This window comes from Penicillium angulare (assembly GCF_028827245.1).
Source record: "Penicillium angulare strain IBT 27051 chromosome Unknown utg000008l_segment0_segment0, whole genome shotgun sequence".
Lineage (NCBI taxonomy): Eukaryota > Fungi > Ascomycota > Eurotiomycetes > Eurotiales > Aspergillaceae > Penicillium > Penicillium angulare.
Window position 1 is genome coordinate 1,073,268 of NW_026623167.1, and position 23,003 is coordinate 1,096,270.

The 23,003-nt window shown below is 46.1% G+C and overlaps 9 protein-coding genes across 9 annotated transcripts; 4 read left to right on the forward strand and 5 right to left on the reverse strand.

The window, feature by feature from the left end:
* Nucleotides 1-788: 788 nt before the first annotated feature.
* N7478_011125 (fungal specific transcription factor domain-containing protein) lies at nucleotides 789-2,161 on the forward strand (the record flags this gene model as incomplete). Its single annotated transcript, XM_056927339.1, has 3 exons — nucleotides 789-1,270; nucleotides 1,328-1,874; nucleotides 1,928-2,161. 3 exons carry the CDS (start codon nucleotides 789-791, stop codon nucleotides 2,159-2,161), a joined length of 1,263 nt encoding a protein of 420 aa, XP_056774387.1.
* Nucleotides 2,162-3,345: 1,184 nt separating this feature from the next.
* N7478_011126 (MDR family MFS transporter) lies at nucleotides 3,346-5,300 on the reverse strand (the record flags this gene model as incomplete). Its single annotated transcript, XM_056927340.1, has 4 exons — nucleotides 3,346-3,677; nucleotides 3,743-4,471; nucleotides 4,541-4,955; nucleotides 5,037-5,300. 4 exons carry the CDS (start codon nucleotides 5,298-5,300, stop codon nucleotides 3,346-3,348), a joined length of 1,740 nt encoding a protein of 579 aa, XP_056774388.1.
* A 440-nt stretch (nucleotides 5,301-5,740) lies between these two features.
* Nucleotides 5,741-8,079, forward strand: N7478_011127 (uncharacterized protein; the record flags this gene model as incomplete). The annotated part of the gene is made up of 2 exons (XM_056927341.1): nucleotides 5,741-6,199; nucleotides 6,268-8,079. 2 exons carry the CDS (start codon nucleotides 5,741-5,743, stop codon nucleotides 8,077-8,079), a joined length of 2,271 nt encoding a protein of 756 aa, XP_056774389.1.
* A 621-nt stretch (nucleotides 8,080-8,700) lies between these two features.
* Nucleotides 8,701-9,988, reverse strand: N7478_011128 (paraoxonase; the record flags this gene model as incomplete). The annotated part of the gene is made up of 2 exons (XM_056927342.1): nucleotides 8,701-9,852; nucleotides 9,941-9,988. 2 exons carry the CDS (start codon nucleotides 9,986-9,988, stop codon nucleotides 8,701-8,703), a joined length of 1,200 nt encoding a protein of 399 aa, XP_056774390.1.
* Nucleotides 9,989-10,673: 685 nt separating this feature from the next.
* Nucleotides 10,674-10,877, reverse strand: N7478_011129 (uncharacterized protein; the record flags this gene model as incomplete). The annotated part of the gene is made up of 1 exon (XM_056927343.1): nucleotides 10,674-10,877. One exon carries the CDS (start codon nucleotides 10,875-10,877, stop codon nucleotides 10,674-10,676), a length of 204 nt encoding a protein of 67 aa, XP_056774391.1.
* Nucleotides 10,878-11,474: 597 nt separating this feature from the next.
* On the reverse strand, nucleotides 11,475-12,536 carry N7478_011130 (zinc-binding alcohol dehydrogenase family protein; the record flags this gene model as incomplete). Its single annotated transcript, XM_056927344.1, has 1 exon — nucleotides 11,475-12,536. One exon carries the CDS (start codon nucleotides 12,534-12,536, stop codon nucleotides 11,475-11,477), a length of 1,062 nt encoding a protein of 353 aa, XP_056774392.1.
* Nucleotides 12,537-13,471: 935 nt separating this feature from the next.
* N7478_011131 (uncharacterized protein) lies at nucleotides 13,472-13,660 on the forward strand (the record flags this gene model as incomplete). The annotated part of the gene is made up of 1 exon (XM_056927345.1): nucleotides 13,472-13,660. The coding sequence occupies one exon, from the start codon at nucleotides 13,472-13,474 to the stop codon at nucleotides 13,658-13,660; it is 189 nt and encodes a 62-aa protein (XP_056774393.1).
* A 741-nt stretch (nucleotides 13,661-14,401) lies between these two features.
* On the forward strand, nucleotides 14,402-15,856 carry N7478_011132 (DUF895 domain membrane protein; the record flags this gene model as incomplete). The annotated part of the gene is made up of 3 exons (XM_056927346.1): nucleotides 14,402-14,974; nucleotides 15,033-15,654; nucleotides 15,723-15,856. The coding sequence occupies 3 exons, from the start codon at nucleotides 14,402-14,404 to the stop codon at nucleotides 15,854-15,856; spliced, it is 1,329 nt and encodes a 442-aa protein (XP_056774394.1).
* Nucleotides 15,857-21,442: 5,586 nt separating this feature from the next.
* N7478_011133 (zinc-binding alcohol dehydrogenase family protein) lies at nucleotides 21,443-22,606 on the reverse strand (the record flags this gene model as incomplete). The annotated part of the gene is made up of 3 exons (XM_056927347.1): nucleotides 21,443-21,642; nucleotides 21,693-22,252; nucleotides 22,311-22,606. The coding sequence occupies 3 exons, from the start codon at nucleotides 22,604-22,606 to the stop codon at nucleotides 21,443-21,445; spliced, it is 1,056 nt and encodes a 351-aa protein (XP_056774395.1).
* Between the last annotated feature and the right edge of the window lie 397 nt (nucleotides 22,607-23,003).

Here is a 23,003-nt window from a genome sequence, read left to right on the forward strand (position 1 = left end):
TTGATCCGAATCTTGGGATCATGTCCCAACCTCCAGGTCCTATCGCCTGCAAGAAAAAGCTAACCTGTGCACAATGTAGAAACAGGAAGGTAAATCATTGCTTTTCGGCATTTTTGACCGTCATAGCCTATTGCCACAATCTGTTCTTACTATCGTTAGGTCCGATGTGATGGGCGCGATAATGGTTGCAAAAACTGTTCAAGGCTGGGCTTTGACTGCTCTCTTTTATCCTTGCAAGCAATTGGCCCACAATCGATACATTACCCGCGTCCTAAAAGGGCCCGGGTATCAAGGGCCTGCGCAGCATGCCATGCAATGAAGTCGCGTTGCAGTGGTAGTTCACCTAGTTGTGAGCGATGCGTGACCAAGGGACTGGTTTGCATATACTCGCGAGGACAGCGCACGGAATTTAAATCGACAGTACCCAGAACTCAACCATCCCGTCCGATAACGCCGCTTAATGAACTTATGGATACAACAAGCCTTGATTATGATCCTGAGTCGAGGTCAGGCTCAGCCTCCGATCACCAGAACAGTTCATTGCTCAATCAATCGTATGCATGTCACCCAAACCCAATTTCGAAGATTTGCGTTCTAACGAACCGATATCTAGACTACTCCACCCTGGGAGAATTAAGCTGGCGATAGAAGTCTTTTTCAAAAGCCTGCATTGCCTTCCAACTCTGGCATTCTTGCATAAAGCATCTCTGATGCGATTCCAATCAGATGGTCAAGCTGACCCGGCTCTTGTCGCAGCCATTATAGCAGTTACCTCTCTTCTCCCAGAAATGCCGGCGACAGAAAAGGAAATTGGTTCGCGATGTGTAGACCTGGCAGAGAGCATGATTATGAGTTCGTCAAAGCGACCGTCTATCTCAAAAACACAAGCATTGATTCTCGTAATTCGGTACAAAGTCTGGACAGGGTCTTACGATGATGCTTTCATGCTCATGGCTCAACTGACTCGATCTGCCTTCGCACTTCGAATTAACCATGAGACAACCAAACCGCCCTATTTCATGCAGGAGTCACGGCGAAGACTCATGTGGGCAATATACATACTAGACTCTATGATCTCCTGTGGCATCCAAGAGTACACGCTCTGTCCTATTGGATCAATTCATATACGACTCCCCTGTCCTGAGGATGATTTTGAGTTAAATAACGAAACTAACGTCGAATACATTCGACCTTACGGAACTTCTTCTGAACGCGTCGGCATTATCGGTCATTATATACGCATAATAAACATTCACGACGAAGTAATACGGTATGTTCCAAAGCTTATTCTTGGCTCAATTTTCCTTGATTCTAACTTCGACTTCAGATACACAAGACGCGCCGCTCTTCCAACGGCTGAATTTAGCGCCCTAGTGTCAGACTCGCATAATCTAGAGCACGAATTAGAAATATTTTCATCGAATTTGCCTGACGGAGAAAGGTATTCTCAGAAGAGTTTGGAGCTGCGATCGTTTTCTCCTCGTCTCCCTCGATTTATAATGACACACGTTTGGTGGCATCAAGCCCATTGTCAACTATTTCGTGGAACACTCTCGACTTCGCACGTGTTCCCGGAATCATATATCAATAAACTGGGCCCTGAAGCCCTTCACGAGAGCCGAAAAAAATGTCTCCACCATGCACATTCAATATGCGCGATATTTGCCTCACTGCTTGCACTTGAGGGCGATACGTGGACTCTCGATTACGAGATGGCTGAATGCGCCTACACGGCAGCAGAAATTTTACTAACATCTGACATTACTCTTCAGAATCAACTTGGATTTACCAGAAACCAAATGACAGAAGGTGCTGCCGTTTGCTTACGATTGATGAAAAATTTACAGCAAATGTACCCATATCTATCTACCATGGTAATTAGGATACATAGAGTCTCTAGGTGGCCATTTACTGACTTTGGTTACAGATTGCTGACATCGAGCAAGGTCTTCTCCGAATACCTGAGATCGTTCCGTTTGGGACTGAGATATCTCAAATGATAGAAATCGCTCCATACCAGCGTGTTCCAAGATATAGCGTTCTTGGCCAGACCTGCTCTATACACGACGGCAATCCCCTTGGAGTATATACGCAGTCTCCTATATCAAGAGCTTCGGATGCAAACTTTTCCCCCTACAGCCAGGACTTGGCTCTCTCATGACCGCCGATGCAAATTATCTTACGGAGAAGACACATTCTCCGAGCTCACCATACTGGGCTATGGTAAATAATCCAACGTTTCCTGATTTAGAGTCTATTTCCAACATTTGGGGGGATATAACATTCTCCGATCCTCATATGTAATATTAGTATCGAAGAATAATATCTTTTTATCGAAGATCAAGTCATATTTTCCACACCCTGTGGTTGTAGTATGTGTTGGGATAGTATGACAACTCAAATGTAGAGCAATATTTCATGGTTGAATACTATGCTGAACAACACGGCGTGTGCAATAAATAAATGAATCCGATACTGGGTGAGAATTAGAATCCGATGTGTGGCGCTCGTGCACTGACCTCTCCAGCTGAGGTCGAGTTTAAATCATTGGCCGATCTGTTTGCAGAGGTCTAGTAGCGTTAGGCAGAAGGGTATAAGCGCTGGTCCCCTTTAGCCAAAAGCCCAAGTAATCTTGGCCTATGTAAGAGCCTCAACAGTCGCATTCCTCGTCCAATAGCTCCTTCTTTGACCGCTGGACATGGAGAGTGATCGAAATAGCAGCACTAAAGAACCATTCCATTCAACGGTGTTCTTTGAACATGGTAGCGTTCTCCAGGAGTCTATATCTTAGCCTGATTTTCCCTGGACTGGAAAATCAACCAGGTCAATTTGTTTTGCTTTTTTCTACACCGTTTTCCATCCTTGGTTTTTCACCGTTTGAACTTGACCTCCTCCGTCTCCACCCTCTACAGTACCTGTGCAGGATACGACAAACTTTCGGGCTCCTGTGCCTACTAGGCTTAGCCAGAAGAACTGCCAGACTTGAATTGCGGAGTCAGTCGATCAGCTTGTGAGAGACGGGATTTTTGCGACTGAGGTTGCTGCGTATCTTCACTCCACTGTCCAATAAGTCGGTATATTTACAAATATTGCACATTACCACTCCTCAACAGATAAAAACTGGTAACGACTGTCAATCTGCGCACATTGTCTGCTACCTACTTTCAATGTTTACATACTAAATGTCAGAGCCCCGGGACTTTATGTTTAACGAAAACAACTTGAATATCACTATTCTATTCTCTCTATAAAGCACCTGGTTCAAACTCCCCTCTATTTATTCAACAGAAACGGGTCGATGATTATTCGAAGAATTAATGTCGAACATGAATTTGTAGAAGGGATTCATGTTTCCCTGAATATGGAGGCATCCGTAGACCCGTCTGCTGCAGCATGTGCGTCGATCTTCTTAAAGTTGTTGAAAGGGCTGAGACAGAAAGCGATTCCTGCCGTGGCGATCGAAAGGGCATAAGTGACCTTGAGACCCGTCATATAAGCAGGGAGAATAGCAGTCATCTGCTCAGTTGTAAAGACGTCTCGCAGCTCGCTCGCACCGGTAGAAATTACCAAGGCTGAGTTGATATTTGGTGCAGTTACGGCAAGCTTGACGATAATTTGGTTTACAAGAGCAGCCTGCGCGGCAGCTACAGAAACGGCACCCCCAACAGTTTGAAAGACTAATGAGTGAAGTATGTTAGCAAGTTGTGTAAGATTAATCCAGATTTATGCAATAATTACTCACAGACGACAATACCTGTCACGGTCGCAATATCACTGGGAGCGACGGCGCCGTGCACCGCATTGATGGGAACCTGGTAAGCCAGTCCCCATCCAACCCCGCCGATGATTTGATATCCAATCCATTTGCCTGTACTTGAACCGATATCCAGCGAGTACAATAGCCCCGAACCGATTGTCGCAAGTACCCCACCAACGACCATAAGAGGAGCAGTATGGCCCGTTTTGGTGATGCTGCCTCCAGAGACAATGATGGCCAACGACATCGAGACAATGAGAGGCAGGTTTCGTACACCAGACATAGTCGGGTTGATGTTTTGAACACTTTGAAAGTAATAAGGAAGGTAATAGATTATAATAAAGTATGAGCCGGCGAAAAAGAACGCGTATAGTGAGTTGACGAGGATGAGACGGTTTGCCATCAAGCGCGGTGGAAAGGCAGCCCGTTCTCCTTGGAACCATTCCCATGCCATGAAAGCAATTGCCATGAGAGGGAATCCCACAAGAAGACCGATCACAGTACTGGATTTCCATGCCATTGTTTGTCCACCAAATTGCAGTGGTAGGATATATGAAGTGATGGTACAGATGAGAAGAATCGTCCCGATGGGATCTATCTGTAGGAGCTTCTCCTTGAATGTGACCTTGGCTGTCGAGGGTCTATCAGGTGCATGGAAGAAGAAAATTATGGAAGTAGCTGCGACAGCTCCAACAGGCAAATTGATATAAAAGCCTGGATAGAAAATCAACAAGTCAGCGAATTCCAGCATCTGGTGGGGAATTTAAAAATAGAAATACGCACACCACCTCCAAGTCACTTTATCTGCGAATGCACCGCCCACAAGAGGGCCAATAACAGACGCTATACCGTACGACATGCCAACAATCCCGGTAAAGAATGGTCGCCTTTTTGGACTCGCGATGAAAGCTATGATAATGAAAGCTCCACTCCCAATGCCAGCTGCACCAATTCCAGCAATTGCCCGGCCGATAATAAGTGCTACGGAATTTGGAGCCACACCACAAACCAAACTTCCCAGCTCAAAAATAAAGACTGCAAGCAGAAACGACAATTTGAGCGGAAAATATGTGTATATCTTTCCCCAGGTTGACTGGAAGCCCCCGGTAGTCATCAAGAAAGCCGACCCATACCAACTAACATCATCGAGGCTGTGAAACTGATCCGTGATTTTGGGAATCGCTGTCGCTACAATCGTCTATTTTTTGAATAGTAAATTAGATGACGACGAAGTTTGAAAGGGAGATTCAAGTCGCCATTGGAGAATTGCGAGACATACCATGTCGAGGGCAACCAAAAAGATGCTCATACCAAGAGCTAAGACAATGATGAATAGCTTGATGCCATGAGGATACTGTGCTTCGTCGTCCGCATCTGGTTCATCAGCATCCACTTTTTCTGGTAGATTAGAAGTCTCTTCAGCATTTGGAGTGTTGTGAATATCGCTTTCCAAATCGACCGAAAGGGAAACTTTCTTAAATGAAGACAGTGTGCTAGAATCTGCGTTTTGACGCTCCTTTTCCACATCGAATGTTGAACTCATTTTCGCGAATAGTAGCCAAATTTTACCGGCCGATGATTTCAGAAAATGATCTCCTCGACACGACGAATATAAGTAAATTAATACATTCGCACATGAACACCCCTTTTAGAATTTACTAAACATTACAAAGGATGTGCATTACAAATGCCTGTCGAATTCAAGCGTTCATCTCCGGACGGAGCAATGAGCAAGGAAACGTTCGCCTATAGTATGCTTCGACCGCCATGAATTGCGGCCTCGGACATATTAGTGGGGCACAGAGCGCATTTCAACCGCCGCGACGTGCATTTCCGGCGGTCGAAAGACATCCGCTGAGTCAGGTGGTCCGCGAATCCCCCGATGGTCTAATCTTGGAATCGTCGCTGTTTACATTCTATCATTTTTACGACCCCTGCAACCAAATTACCTTGACTCATTTGACTGATTGGCCGACTGCCTATATGGATATAGATTTGGGATACGACTCGGTCGCCGAATCGGCGGCTAAGCGTAGGAAGATCCGCAAAGGGACTAAAAGTTGCTGGGAGTGCAAAAAGCGGAAGATGAAATGTGTCTATGCAGTCCTGGGCTCTCCGACTGATGCTAATGTTGAAGCCATATGTGTTGGCTGCCAGCATCGAGGGTCCAAATGTGTGAGTCAGAAGTATGAATTTGTGGATGGGGGAGATAAATCGGGACTTCCCGACCGGAGGGGACGACACCATGCGAGAGGTCAAGATAAAGGCCGTATTACGCGGGTTGAGGCCTTGGTTGAGGAGCTCATCAAGAAGGTGGACCGCCATGGGAGTGTATATGCACCTGCTAATAGCGATATTCCTGCATCTATTCATGGGATCCTTACTCCTGCATCAACAGGCCAAGAATCTTCACATTTATTGTCTTCAAGCAAGCCTTCGAATGTACGTTCATTTTCTTTCCAAGGTGGAATTTCAATTTATTATCCTTGGTTTACTAAAGTTTTCATCAGGATTTCGGCCCGACCACAACTGAGGGAAGACATGAAAACTTATCCCAGAGATTGCACGCCTCCCTACCCTCGCGACAAGTAATCGAGATGATATACAAATCCCGCGGGAGAAAAGCTATACTTTTTAACGAGATCCTAAATACTCCATATGCTGCCCTTATGCAGAACGGCCTCAAGCCAGCAGAAACTTTACTCGAAATACCTAGTCCGAACTCACATCCAGTCCTGATTGCGAGGCATATGCTTTACATTGCTGGTTTCCTACAACATATCAATCCTGACGCTATTAGGACGACAGCCGGCTTGCCGGAATCATTCCTGGCATTGATGAAAAGATTAACAAAAACAGCCATTGATCTGGTTACTACAAATGACGCATTCTTTGGCAGCATCGAAGCACTGGAGTGTGTTATGCTAGAAAGCATGTACCATCATGACGGTGGAAATCTACGACGAAGCTGGATAGCGAACCGAAGGGCTATGGTCATTGCACAAATGATGAACCTTCACCAAAGTGAAAGTCAAGCAAAATTTAAGGTGCTTGACAACAAAACAAAAGCTCACCCGCAGTTCATGTGGTTCCGAATTGTGTCCCTCGACCGTAATTTGTGTCTCATGCTGGGCCTTACTCAAGGCTCCCTCGATCAGAGCATGGCCGCCGGTACAGCATTCAGAGATGATATTCCCATGGGCCGCCTGGAGAGGATGCATTGTACTCTCGCGTCTCGAATATTAGAGCGCAATGAGTCTGACCAGTGTATCAATGATTTCACCCTGACGGAAGAACTTGATTTAGAGCTACAGAAAGCGGGAAGAACTATGCCTAGCAAATGGTGGCTTGTGCCAACACTGGACGGTACAACAGATGACCCACAAGCCCTCTTTTTGGATATGGGGCGCCTTTTCAGCCAATTATATCATTATAACTTGCTCAATCAGCTCCATTTGCCTTATATGCTTCGTTCATCATTTGAGCGAAAGTACGAATATTCAAGGATGACCTGCGTGAATGCCTCTAGGGAGGTTCTCTTGCGATTTATTGCATTTCGTGGTCAAAATAAGACCAATTTTTGCTGTCGAACAGTTGACTTCTTTGCACTTATGGCAGCTATTACTCTGCTGCTGGCGCATCTCGATAGCCACCGATTTTCACAGACGAGCAACCTCTTAGCGCACCAATATCTTAGTGATCGTGCAATGATAGAGCAAGCGCAGGTGAACATGGAAGAGATCAGTCAAATTAATGGCGATGCTTTAAGTGCCCAAAGTGCGAGCTTATTGCATAAGTTGCTAGCCATTGATTCCGAAACAGCAGGTGGCGTCAGTACGGAGAGTGTTAGCGTTCAGACGCCAGGAAATGAAATTTTACAGTCAAGCGAAAACGACAGCAACGTCGTCCGCGTACAAATACCCTACTTCGGTGTCGTCAGAATTGCCCGTCGGGGAGTTGTTTGCAAAGAAACAACACATCTACCAGCTCCGACGACTGGTATCAATAACACTAAAAACTCGGAAGCTGCATTGCGTGATTCCCGCTCTGGTCTCTTGGAGGGAAATACATTCCCTCAATCGATGACTGCAGGGGAATGCAGCTCTTTCGATGGCATTCATTCTCCCCCGGCCCAGTTCACATCGCGATACCAAGATGTGGCTTCTGATACGCTCCCACATAACTATGAGGATCCTTTGCTGACTGCGGGGGTGGACGACTGGGCATTCCAAGGCGTCGATATGGCTTTCTTTGACAACATAATGAGAGGACTCGATAACGAAAATAATTCACAAACGTGGGGTGATAACCCTTACTCTTAATATACGTTATTTTATTTCTGTTCACAGATATATTAAGTTCTAACCAATGAAGTCTTCTTGTTTGAAAAATGTTTAACGATATTTCTGCAAACTCATGCATGCCTAGATTCCTTAATAGTTATCTGAAGATCAAGGTTTGAGGAGAAATCGGTAATAGGGTTTCGTATTGTAAGACCCCAAAGCTCGGTAACTAGATATCACGCCTTTTAAATTCGAAGCTTCGGGGCGATTGTTCATTTACACAAGGTAATGGTCAAGCCATTTAACTGCCTGATCAAAGGCTTGCTCTTTCACGAACCGCCATGACTTGTTGCTTAAGTCGGTACGGACCGCAAACCCATGCGTCACCACCATATAAATTGACATGCCAAGGCCGGCCAGTCTTGATCATGATATCCTCGAATTCATGTCGGAGATCGGTAGTAAATATCTCATCGATTTATGCCAGGATGAAAGAGAAGTGTAAATTGTACTGAAGATCATTTGGCTGTATTAGGTTATTATACAAATAATGAATTGCACCAATGTCGTGTTATTCCTGGCTTTCCATTCTTTCCCCATCGTGAAACTGCCCTGATTTTTCAAAGTTTTTGCGTCTTCTGGTTTTGCTTGAAATATCCATTAAGACTTTTCTCTCCCAGCAATGATTCCTCGTGCATAAAGTCCAGTTATCAAGGTCAGCCCGTACTCACTATCCCTCACAGCTGTTGAGCTGGACCCAAATTCACCAGCGGTCCGATAGACAGTTCTAATCCCTTCGTCCACTCCCCACTCCATAACCCAGCTCGGAACTTTCATGGCATCGCACACGCTTGTATCCACCGGCTGGCCTCTCAAACATTCTCTCCGGCTTTTGACCATCCTTTCCAAGCTCGCGGGGTGAGGATGCCCACTGATCAGCAGTCTTCCTTTCTGATCCGTTGATAAATTGTCCGGCATAAAAGGAACTTTAATTGTCTCCGTCAAGCTCAGTGTTTTGTCCGGGCTGATATTGTAGAGTCTCACATGAGATGAGCTTGTTGCTGCTACCGCAAGTGTTGAATCATTCAAAAGCGTTATACCATTGGGATATGGGATTCTGGAGAGTACTCGGCTAGCAGACAAGTTATTCAAGTCTAGGTAGACGATATTCCCCAAGGGTATAGCAGCATAAGTCTCAATCTTAGCCAAGGCGCGATTCTTTTGTATTTTGAAATAATGGTCGTTGCTGACGAAGAACTCATGAGCACTGATGGCACGGATTGAATTTGGTGTCGTGATCAGTGGATGAATGATTGTTCTCATATGACGTGCCACTGGCGGGTTGGAGATGATATCGAGTGTGAAAACCTCCAGTCGAGGCCCGTCAAAATGATGGTTTGCAACTATTAAGGTCGAACCTGACTCATGATATTCAATTCCAAGTGGGTGAAATTTCAAATTGTCGGCAAAATCCAACAACTCGATCTTGAATATTCCATGCGCGCTGGGATACTTGCGCTCGTTGTAGCGATAAAGATAAAGGGCTCCAGAAGGGACGGAAGACTGGTTGTCGGACACTCCCATGACGGTGTTCCACCGATCGCGGCCTGGGTCACAACTCAAGACTGCGCTACCCTTTCCTTCGATAATGAGAGCATCTTCACAATTCTTAAGCTCATGTTGGTATTTGACTTCGTACTCGGTGAAGTTGTTGAACTCCGTGATAAGAGATGGTTCATTTGCACGAATGACTGAGATAATCCACAGCCGACCTGCTATGTAAGGGTATGCCGCTGCAAGAAGAATTGCGGCCTTGACTCAGAAATTATGTTAGCGATTACTCATTTGAATTGAAGAGGCTGCTTCATTCATGCCCCTTGGGGTCATAGGAAGTTCGTACCAGCAAAGCCTTCGTGAAGAAACGTTCTCCGATCGCGAAAATCGCCATCCCTTTGGCCCAGTCAGAATTTTCTATATCAATTTCAAGGACTGTGTGAAGCTGGATGTGGGAATGTAACTGTAAAGGACATTTGGTGAGGCTGACGCTTACTTTATGAATAAACTTATTTGGACCGGTGGCCTAGGCTTCAATAAGCTCAAGCCATCTGATTTTCCAGCAGACTGGTACGGTTTGAATTTCTGCTGGTTCGTTCATAATCGGGAAATGGTGGATCGACAAGGTTCTCCACATAAAATTACTTTCGGCATGATCTGCCTCCCCCAGCCCCTTCATGCGGAAGCCGACGTTTCGATAATCGCTACTGGATTTACTGGGCCAGAGAAAAGAGATAATTATGGTCGACTTCCTGTCTTATTTTCAGCGAGCTATTCATGGATGGATGGATGGATCGCACCGCTTACTTCCTAACAATTAAGTTTCGCTAATAAGAAATATAGGAATAGTGCTTATGGAAATGTGGAGATCTTAGTTCTATCTGAGAATTGATGTTCGAATTCTTAATCCCGACCGTGGAAATTTGCAAAGGATCGTTTTGCTTGTTACGAATCTGACTATAAACCCCAAAGCCGGGTCGGATTAAGACTATGATTGAGGTACAATTGGCAGTAGAAGCCGTGACCTCGTGTTCCCTCCAATGTAGATCGCTGAGTTTCCGCCAAAGACCTCGACAGGTCTATCTTCGGGGTGGATGTGAAGCCAAGGGGGATCTCCATTCGTAGAAATCAGCCTCCAAAAGATGATCAAGGATGCCTTGAACAATGTCCCGGCGATTTTCCACCAGCTGCTCCCGAGTCAACGCTTCGGAATCCGCAGCAGTAGAGCTAGCGTTAAGCCAGGGATCCATTGGACCATTGGGATTTCCATGTTGCAAAGTCATGATGACGATCAACACGTATAGGCACATAATCTGAGAGTATAGGAACGTCGCGCTCGATTATCATTGAATACATAGTGTAAGGCGCGAGAAATAGAATGATGTTCAGGTATGTCGAATGTTAATAAGCAGAAGCGGCGCAACGGATAATTGAGGAAGTGAGAGATGTGTGGGTTGTATCAAACGACAAGTAAAAATGTTGAGTATACCGACATCCATCTGAGCGCATCGTTAAATCAAAGGAATTCAACATTTCGAGAATCCGAATAGTACTACTCCGCTTTGAGATCATGTTCCGCAATCATTCATTGAGATTCAGTAAAGTACTAATATTTGGGATCACAAAACTGATGCTGTTCCTAGGTGACTTTTAATACTACTATGTATATTTCGCTCCCTGTGGGTTGGGAAATGACCTCGAGTGAACTACACAAACCCCAGAGCAGCTTGAAGTGAAGCTCGGAGCCTGGTCAGAACTGAAATACATGCGAATTTGTACGATGAGAGCAGGTTTAAGCGACGCTCATGGCACATCGACTGTGAACCCTTTCATTATTCCTCAAGTTCGAACGTTATTGCTATCAAGCAAGTATTTTTCAATTAAGCATTCGGGCGAAAGACGACCTTCTCACCAGAGACACCATCCTTGTTCAATTTTAATGCCGCCTCCACAGCCCCGATACCACCATCAATAACTCTCACCCGGTTGGGGACAAACAATCCCTTAGCGATCCATCCATTCTCACCACCAAGAGCCTGAACCATGGGCTCAGCCAAATGTCTCAAAGCGGGAAGACTTCCCAGACCCAGAATCATCTTAACCTCGACCTTGGGTGACTTGGAATCTCCCAAATTCTTCGCATCCTCGTTCGCATTTTGCACCACAATTACCTTCTGAGCGACTTGGCTAGCCTCGGCGATCTCCACTCCGAATTTCTGTGTCTCCGGGCTAGAAATGGCATCGAACACATAGCGCAGTGGCAAATCACCACTTGCAGCCTTGAACTCCTCCGCGGTCGCAGTCTTCCGATCCAGCACAACGTGTGCGCCGAGACCCTTCAAAAACTCATGGTGCGCCGCACTAGCATTGGTGATGATGCGTTCGAATCCTGACAGACGTGCAAGCTGGATAGCGTACTGACCCACGCTGGAGGAACCGCCAATAATTGCGATCGCCTGGCCCTTGCCGGCGGAGCTGCCGTTCGGCGCCCATGGGGGTGTGATGCCATGGCCAGTCTGGTCATAAAATCCGGTGACCACGGCAACGGTTGCGAGACTTATTCCCGCGGCTTGATCATCAGTGACGCTGGAGGGAGTCTGGGAAACTAGCTCCGCGGGCATGGTGCAGTATTGCTGGAAGGTTGAGGCGTCATAGTTGCCGATGATTCCTTGGAAGAAAACACGGTCGCCGACCTGGTGTGTGGTCACGTCGGATCCGACGGCAACAACTTCTCCTGCGGCGTCGGAGCCTAGGACGGCTGGGTATTCCTTGATGAAGACATTGTAGTCACGAATCTTCCAGTCAACTGGGTTTATGGCGGTGGCGGTGATCTTGATCGCCACGTGGGTCGGCTGGAGAGGCTGGAGCGACCGGTCCACGATGTTGTGCTGCGCATGGGGTTCGGGGACCACAGCGGCTTTGAAAGATGCTGGGATGCTCATTTTGGTTTGTGTTGTAGTTTTGGGGGAAGTGTGGAATGAGAGATTTGAAGCAATGAATTTCTGCGCGATGTCAATTATAGTGGGGACAAGCTATGGCGACCCCACAGTTCTGCAGTGGGTTTCAAATTGATTTATAAGCCGATTGTTACTCAATGAGCTCATAGTCTTTCAAGGTCGCGAGGGAGTTGAAAGCCATGATAGATTTTGTATACTTTGAAGGCGCTTGTGTAGCTCACAGGTCTTATCTGATTGGACTTTAATCCTTGGCGTATGTGGGGTCCAAGCTTACATGCAGGGGGCTTTCTGTAGGCGTACAATACGAGGCTCCGGATGCCGGGCCCGGGTCATCCTTCACTTTTGACCGCGAAATAGCAACATGAGTCTTCAATATTAGAATATGGATATTGCAGCGACACTAGGATCAGGATGATCAGGTGAAATGGTCGATATAGCAGCATATTTCCCAATTATTACCTATTATTATATTACCCATTTTCCATCCAAGGTTCCTTTGTAAGCAGTAGCCAAGGCATCCATGGATTCGGTGAGTGGCATGATATACAAATTTCCAGTTCAAACCGCAGTTTCACTAATATACTCTGGAAACTGGATATAAACACATTCAAGTTGTTGCCGCATTTTGTTGTCTCCAAGTTTGCTGTTTGTTGCTTCCTTATACATAGACTAAGCTTAAAGAAATAATCGATTGATATGATCTAACACTTAACCCATTTTAGAGTACTATCTGCCCGTGTTGCCCTGAGAGCGGCTGAATAAGGCGCGAGCCGCCCACGCCCAGACCGTGGGCGCTAGAACCCAACTTTAAATATGAATGTTGTATGCTGCTTTGAATTTTTGGTCTTTCTTGAAAGTTACAAATGTAGGGGAGACATCAGAGTTGACAGCTGGGCTCACAACCGACTTGCTACTTGTATATGGCTGGTCTCTACCAACATTGCCGCTCAACGTCGACTATTTCAAGCTATACACAGACCCAGAAACCATGGGGCTACATTGATATCTTAGTTGATCTTAGTACCGAGATCGACAAGGCCAACACCGTAAGTCGCCTTCTGCTAGACTTGCAGCCTGAAACAGGCGCCAGGAAGCGCAAGGAACTTTGAAGCCACAATATCTGAACATTCGATAAGCAGCAACTAAATTGCTTAGGGGTTTCTGTATCTTCTTACTCTCTTTTGGCTTTGTTTTTCGCAACGATGACGTTTTTTTCTTTGAAACATGTCCTATTGGTCAATTTTCGAAATTAACGCGTCTTGGGATGCGCGTCGGCTACACACCGATTGACAGATTATCCCGCGCCGAAGGCACGACCGAAGCTGTCCTCCTCTCCTCTCCATTTCACGTCCTTTGCCCCTCTGCTAGTTTTTCTGACCAGCCAAATCGATCATGAGTTATATTCATCTGCCTTTGAGTGTTGCAATTTTTCCTAACGGTCACCCCACTGGTTGCACTGAGCTCGTGATCGGCAACGGAAACTTAGCGAGATGGATTGGATTTTGCCGAGATTAAAAGGCTTAGCTCCAATGACCAGCGAATCACCGAATAGAAAGCGGGGCAGCGACCACTACTAAATTCTCCCGTCAAGCTCGATATCCCATCCTGCATGGATCGTTGCCATTCTCATTGGTTCATACCCGTCCTGAAGTGTACACGCATTATGGCGTGCTTTTGAGAGAGGCGAGCCAAAGATCAAGGATGGATTCTGCTGCTGCGTTCGCTTGCTGTCGGTGATAGGCCGGTCGGGATTGTTCATATACAAAAAGGGTTGACTTAAGACCGCCCTGGTTTTTATCAGACTTTTTTTTTCTGTGTCCAGCACGCTGGAAATTGTTGTGAACTCAGCCATGGCGACGACCAAGACCGACGTTGAAACAGCGGGGGGGAACCCTGTCAAGCGAGTTTGGTATCGAACAACCCTTTTCAATGCTTGTGTGATTGGATGCGTCGGCTTTCTTGCCCCTGGACTATGGAATGCCATGAACTCTCTCGGCGCGGGAGGTGAAGAGAAACCGTTTTTGGTCAACGCGGCTAATGCCTTGGTGTTCGGCCTTATGGGCATTTTTTGCCTATTGGGTGCACCAATCGCTAACCGGATCGGTCTAAAATGGGCTCTTATCCTCGGCGCCACTGGATATCCACTGTACTCGGCTGGCTTATATACCAATGATCGCTTCGGGAACGTCTGGTTTGTCTTGGTCGGCTCGGCGGCGTGTGGAATCTCGGCGGGATTGTACTGGGCTACGGAAGGAGCCATCGCTATTGGCTACCCGGAGCCGGCGAAGAGAGCACGGTATATAAACATCTGGGTTCTTTGGTCTACAATGGGCCCGATCGTTGGGAACTCAATCGTACTGGCGCTGAATATCAAGTCCAACGGCTCTGGCAGCGTAGGATATACCACTTATATCGTGTTCATCGTGCTACAATGCCTCGCAGTCCCAGTCGCTCTGCTCCTAACCCCCCGAAAAAGTGCAGCGCGGGGACGGATCTGCCGTGATACTTCGTGTCGAGTCATCTTGGTCTGAAGAGTTCCGGGCCCTATGGCGTTCTTGCAAAAAGCGCAATGTCATTTTGCTGCTCCCTGTATTCTGGGCGATCTACTTCAACGAATACTCCAGCAATTATGAAACCTACTATTTCACCGTTCGTGCTCGTGCTCTCATCGCATTCCTAGTCGATTGGATTGCCGTGTTTGCATCCCAAAGCCTGGCATTGTGGTTGGACTGGAAGAGGTTCGATCGCAAGACCCGGATCAAATATGGATTTTATTATGTTATCGTGGTTCACCTGGCTGCCTGGGTTTATGCATGGATTGTGCAGTCAGAATACACTGCCAATCCGCCATCTCTTGATATTTATACTCCGGGCTTTGTCAAAGGAGCCTTCGCCATGTTTCTGTGGCAATTTGCGCAGCAGACAGGAGAGAATTGGCTGTACTATCTCGTCGGTGAAATGACAGATAACCTTGCTGAACTTACTCGCCTGACCGGCATCCTACGAGGTCAGATGAGCTTTGGCGAGGCTATATCGTACGGCCTAAACACTAGGGACTGGTATGGTGGCCGTGTACCCATGGCAGTTAACACGATTCTTCTCGGTGAGTAGTACCAACAGAATTTTGAAAGCTAAAAACTCCAGAGCTCGACTGATAATTGATTTTGATAGGTCTTTGTGTGATTCCTACTTGGATTGTTGTTCATAATTATGTTCCAGATGATACGACAGACAATGCAGATGTGTCAACGGACTCTGATCTACAGATAGAAACTGAGCTCCAGGTGCACGGAAAGGAGCAATAGTGAATGTGCGATGGTACCCGGAAACAATAGCTTTATCGGTGTTGGTATACTTCCTGAGATCTATCATATAAATAATCGCGACTTAGTCTTCAAGAACTAGCTCTATCTCGTTGGAAGACAGAACAAAAATTTGAGGTCTGCCATTATTCTCATCTGTAAAGTCCGATCTAGAGTGCTCAGGGTGGCGCCAAAGAGCCTCCGTGCGTTTTGTCCGAATCAAGTCGTTAGAATATGTCCACGGGCCACGGAGGCAGGGTGTTGTCCGCCCACCCTGACACCGCTGTAGATTTTCTGGTTCCTGGAGCGTGGTGGTCCATCAAGTAACCGCTGATTGTGGGTGTGCATGTCCCACCTGGCCCGATAAGATCATACCAAGGGCGTTAATTCTTTCTCAACAACCACCCTTAACCACTCGAAACTAGGTACATGCGCAACTCCTCCCATCCGATGAAACCAGCCCATCTGTTTATTCCTGTCTACCGATGCCAGATGAAGATAATGGTTCTTCCTGATTGGTCACATTGACAATCGTGATATGCGGAGATGAAACGCGAAGCACCGTCCGAATTACGTGGCTGTAGTATGGATGGTGAGGAGCGATCAGCAAAAGCGCGACGACGAGAAAGCTTGAGCAGAAAGCCAGAGCTATTAAAGACAGAACAGGATTCCTCCAAAACACAGCCATATCTCTTTCCATTTTGACCTGAGTTGGATAACAGAGTAAGTTGCATTTCTCGTCTCGCAATAGCCTTCTAAATGACTGCTTAGAATCCCGATACAATCAAGCCTCAATAAGCGAGACCAACGTCCCTCACGAATGCAACCGCAGAGCTTGAAGACGGAATGCATCAATAGATATCTGCGTTATCGGAACTTAAGGATATTGAGGAGATAAGCCAACCGGCGTCGAAAATATCCCTATCGCGTTCGATCTCGACGGATCGTGGTTGCGCTCGGACTTGTCCGTTAAAGAACAACGAGAGCAGCTCGACTCAGGACATTAAGTCAGCAGTATACGGAGCTACCAACTACATCACTATTCTTACGACAAAAGGCTGTTTCATGCGACAGTCTCCAGCTGGCCTGATACTTGACGATATTGCGCTTTGTGAGTGTCTTCTCCATCAACCGATTGAAGTCCCCCACGGTATATTGTTTGACGACAAACATATCCAAGTTTCTATAATACATTACAGAGTCGATCCGAAGCGCATCTACTGGTGGACCTTCACACTCTTATCATACCATCTGCTGAGAATAATTTATCCAAGGGAACCAATCTCTAAAGGATATAATTAATAGGTACAATAATTCGTAGCTTAATACTAAGCCGATATATAGCCTGAAACCGCAGTTAGATCACCTGCGAAGTCTGCAGTAATCGACCTTTTCAGAAAGCCAACGGCGTAAATTAGAATAAACCTGGACGAGAAATTATTATATATGGCACGGGAAGATAGTATATACATCCCCTACCTGACCGCAGAAATTTGCCGATCGACAAAATATACACAGTATATACGTTGTAATATGGGCTGTCGTCTCCCTATGCTAAGCTGGCTACACGGAAGAGCTGTATTGAAAAATTCTTCCCTTTTCCATATCACATGAGCTTGAAGACTTTCGCATATTCGCCTACTATCCTGCATTCGAGGATGGTAAAGTGTTATTCTACCGGTGGCCGGTTGTGCAAGCCAAAATTTGGAGTAAAGAGGACCGGTGAATATGTTATCGCTTCGTGTAGAATCTTGACCGCGAATTTATGCCTATCCATATTGACCGGTTGATGCGAATACTTGAAAAAGTTCCGGACATAGACGGAGATTCCTTAAGTGTTGATGTCGATGGGGACGAGTCTCAGCTGTCCATTATCGGATCGCAGGACCGTTCAGAGTATCGCAGAGCTGCATCTTCGCAGAATCTTGGCTTAGAACCGGAACTACTTATGATGGTCCAAGCGTTGCAACAGAAATTGATAGAAGGGAGAGAAAGAGAAGAGAATTGAGAGGCAGAACAGAGAGAGCAAGAGGTAAAACATAATCAAGAGGTAAAACATAATCAACGAGAAGCGGAGCTGAAGCTTTTAGCGGACGAAATAGAACAACAAAAGACAATTTCTCGCTCAATTGGAACAGCAAACCGTACTACAGAAAGACTGATCGCGCTTCTAAAGCAGACCGCCAAGCCGAAATGACACGGCTATATACGTCTCTTGGTAGTATCGCCATTGGCCTGTGTATAAAACTAGTTTACTAGTACCATACGATGACTGTCAATATTCCTAGCAGCACATCACGCTCCATTTAGTATATAACAATGGCTGTACTTCTTCTATAAGATTATGCTCACTTCAATCGAAAGGTTCATGGCCAACTCTCCAGATCCATACCTAGCACTTTCAAGTTGATATGTTTTTATAGACATCAAACATGATACTAAGCTGCTGGGGCTTCACAAGAAATCTGTGTGAAATTTTTCAAGTTTGTGTACTGTACTTGAATATCTTATCATTATGGCCAACTAGCAGTATATAATCGTTGATAGTTGGGCCAAATTTTTGACTTTCAACTTGGAATTCTTTCTGTTCTCTAGTAAGCAGCATGGCATGGTGATTTGGGACATGTTAACTAGGGGTATGATAGGCTCCGTACGGTCAGGGTTTGGAAGTGCTCACGCATGAGGTTTAACAAATCTAGATTCGAGCGAATTATTTGTTTTTATCACCTGAAAGGATGATGAGTCATAGATGCACACTGGAGTATATCCATAAAGTGTGATTGACTTTGGGGTAATCCGATCACCGTGTCTGGGTTCAGGTTTTCACAAATGTATACATAGGAATATATACATCCCGTACCTTTCCAATTTACCTATACTACGCTATAGTAGCTCCTGTTTAAAGCACCTGAATCTCAGGAGCCTGATTTGATTGATCTTTTACATAGATACACTCCACGCCTCCGACTGTTTTTAAAAAAATATTCTTCAGTCTATCGAAGACAAACAGATTCAGATGCAGATAATGGATGAATCCCAGCGCCTCTCAAAGATGATGGCACTGTCTATAGAAAATGGAGTCTTTTGGTTCTGTCTTGCCGCAAGAAAGAGTTGTATGTTTAATAATATCTATTCGACATTTCTTGATCGAAAGTACTTTGGTGATGGATTGCTTAAAGACAGACTGTCTCTTATATCGAAGGAGGAATTTGATAGATTGGAAAGTATTGTGCCACTGAAGATGTGCAAGTTACGGAAAAGGTCTTGGAAGATCACTTGGCGTATGATGAGTTCGTGGGTCTCTAGTAAATGAGAGATGAACGAAGTCCCAGCTTAACAGAAAGTGTCCTTATATTCAGTTCTTGGTCAAATTTGAGGGTAAACAGCGTTTGGTCGAGGTCTCACAGATCTTTACTTAATGAGAAGTGGACTGAGTCTCGACTCTATAAAGACTGACGCTAGTCTGGTAGTCTGCTGTTAGTTTGGTTTTGATCAAATATAAAATCTTGTTAACCCCTCTCAGATCTTGTAGATCTTCGCAAGCAATTCATCTCTGAAAATGAGCCCAGACGGGATTCAGCAAGGACAGTCACCGAAACAATATGATTCTCTAGGATCTACTAAGTGTAAAAACCATTACTCCTGTCGGCACTCTGCTTGTCAGTCCAACCCACCCAAATTTCGACTGGAGTATGAATTGATGTAGGTATTTTTCAATGTCATTTTGTGCCATACTGTTACATAGCAATGTATCAAAGCAACGTGACAAAACAAACAAGCTGAGCAAATACCAAAACCGCGGGTCTGTCCACTGCGGATCCGCGTATTCAGATTAAGTTCATGCATCTGCTGTAGTACGGCATATGATTCTCCTTGTTCGAAAGCAATCCAGCCCAGCTTGGTTGAATATCATTACGTTATATATTTGATCGTGCATACGTATTGAAGAGGGGAAATAGGCCTGTATTGGAATACTAGTCAGAAAACCTACAGCAAAACATCAGTATCTTTCCCTGGCCAATGCGGGAAATCGAGGAAATCAGCATTGCAGAACGCGAGCAAAGGAGTGTAAGAAGTGTGTTGTGTGTATTCAGAACTAATCGTGCGATATATAGCTGGAAGAAATAAAAGGAGATAATTACTCCGCGACGGTAAGGGTCATTCCTAACAGGCCGGGGACTTTCCCCACTACAGTAACTTCTCACTGCCAGGGCTGCTTATGCATGGCAGCGGGGCATTGGAACAATCTCTCTGGCCGCGAACATTGAACTTAGCTTGAAACCGCCAAGTTGGTCGAACATGCAGATAGGGTCCAATTGGTGTACCTATCGGATCTTGGTACCAGAGCGCGCCGGTGCATGTGACAAGTTCGAAGAATGGAGCAAGATCGACTTCGATCGGAGAGAAATCTTGGATACTGGCTCTTCACCCGGAGCGCGGATTCGCCGCCCGTGTCCAATTGGCTGGGCGGGATGCATCGCACATTTAATTGAGTTCTACTTTATTATGCAGGGGCCTACCAATTCGCTATGGTTGGTCATTGCGTCCCGCCAACCCCATCCAATTTTTAGGCACAGGGTTCCAGCCAAGTTGCGCCATTGAACGCATTCTGGTCTCTCAGGTAACTCCGAGCCCCTGAGAGCAGGATATATACTCCGTCCCTGAACTGTGGAAACTATTATTGGCGGAACAGCTGGAAAACGAGTGGGTCGTCTCTGGCAATGATTAGAGCGGCTAACTTCAGTTACGTAGCTTCACAGCCGATCATAACTCCAAGATCCACCGAAAAAACACATCCACAACTGAGCCGTATAATTCTCACGCACACTCGATTCGGAAATGACGATTGATGTGGCTGGTTGTTGCCACCTTCCGGTAATTGTCAAATTGCGCAAAATGTAAGTTAGATGTGCATGCGAGTCTGCGACGTGGACATGCATAGATTTTAGGCTAGCGAAGGGTGTGCTTTTTTTGCCTTCCGCCCCTCCCGAAGCGCGGATGTCATCCGTGAAAGTTGTGATATTTGAGTCGGAAATTCATGAAAGCGTGGCATGAGTGGCAAGCAGTGCGATGGTGAGACTTGAACTCTCCGGGGAATCCAAGGTACCCTGGGTGGCCAGGTGCTGAAGCGCATTCTATGCGCGGCCTATGTCTCGGTAAGAACAACAACATTCCAAAGCAAGGTGGTTTATACAAAGTAATGAGAACCAGAAGACAAATAACACGTGAATTCCTAGGTATAGGCCAGCAGTGATCTATTTCGCAATACCATAAAATGTGGCCCTAGAGTTTCGAGGGATTGGAAAGATATTGAAGACAATAGAGGTAGATTTCTGTTGGGATACCCAACCAGAGCTGTGGACAGGTTTTGTTTACGTTTCTCGCACAACCCAGGAAGACACTGTTTCGCATTGTTCTTATTTTTCGGGCTCATTACTATAGAGTAGTGCTTGCTTTGTATATATTCATGAAATTGATACCAAACATACATACTTCCAGAGCGCTTGACGGTGCAACAGGAGATTAAAATGCCCTACTATAGAGCTTTTGTAGTTTAACGGATTCTGTATCGACAGTATGGTCTGACAGTCATCCCAATGACACTACAGCCTTCTGGGCACTCATGCCTTCTCGCACTCTGCCCAGTGCCAGTTGAATTGACTTCAAACCATGGCCGACCAACAGCGGCTCTGGAGCGGGTTGGAAAACCTTTTTCTCTAATGCCTCGGGCAAAAAGTCTCGGTAAATGGCTTTGCAAACCTTGTTCTCGACAATGGTTCCGGCTAGCACTGATTAAAAGTCAGTTAAACTCATCAAGCACGTTCCGTCGCGGACCTACCAGCTTTCGCCTCAACGCCCTTGAGCGTCACTTCTGGCACTGGATTTGTCGTAATAATTTTAACCTTCAGATTCAAGGCATGCACGATGTCCACGCACAACTGTACAGTTGATTGCTTGGATATAGAGTCCAAAACGCCGACAACATGCGTGTCACTCAGAGCCTGGATGACTTCATTTCTCACTGAGTCGCTCCGATAATCGAATACTTTGGACGCACCAAGGCGAAGGCATTTTTCATGGTGTTGAGGACTGGCAGTGGTCACAACATCGTAGCCTGATGATCTCGCCAGTTGAATGGCACAACTGCCCACACTGGACGCCCCGCCCCATATCAAGAGCGCTTTGCCAGTTGGCTTGATATCGAGGCACGGGAGTTGGAGATGAAGGTCCTCCTCTTGGTATAGGCCAGCGGCGGCAGTGGACAGCGCACATGGGAGAACGCTGCCTTGGGCGAACGAGATATCGGCTGGTAGTGGGCACGTCAAGCTCGACAGTAGAGCAGTGTAGTGCTGAAACCCGGCATGGCGAGTCTGAGAACTATCCATGCCAAAAGCATGTCTAAATAACGAGGAGTCAGCCGGGGTCTGACGCGATAATGAGCTATGTGAGGTCAAACCCGATCACTCGCTGACCAACTGTCAGATCTGGGACATCCGACCCAACTTCCACCACTTCACCTGCCACATCGACACCGAAGATGTTGGGATATGTGATATAATCCAAGAAGGCAGTATCTTGAAGCATGTAGTCGCACGGGTTAATTGCAACAGCATAGTTCTTTACCACGACTTCGTTTGGGCTGGGAAGGGGATAAGGTGCCTCCTTGACGATGAATGGTTTGGCTTTGGGGGTGAGTATCCAGGCAGCCTGGTTGGAAGGGCGATTGATCCCTCGATTGTGGGTTGCTGTCATGTTGACGATAACTTGGTAAAAGGATGAGGACTGAAAAAAAAGCCAATGTCTTCCCAGAAGCCGAAACAGCAATGCCTTCTCGTGTCAGCTTTGACCAGCTCCAGCAGCTTGCGAATAAATGCTGCAGCTTCCGATTAAGTGCTTCAGCTTGCCAATAAGTGCTGCAGCTTGCGACAAAGTGCAGCTCCTCAGCTTGACCGGTCAATCTATTACGAGATCAAAATAGGTGGGGCGGAGATCTTCCCAAGCTTTTTGATTTATTCTCGGGATCTGATGAACTACGATCCTGCAATTGCCAAATGTTGTCACACCATTTTAAAGCAAGGGAGTGGAGCCCCCGAATGGATACTTCACAGAACAAAAATTACTAGCGGGGTGGCTTGCCCGTACTACAGAC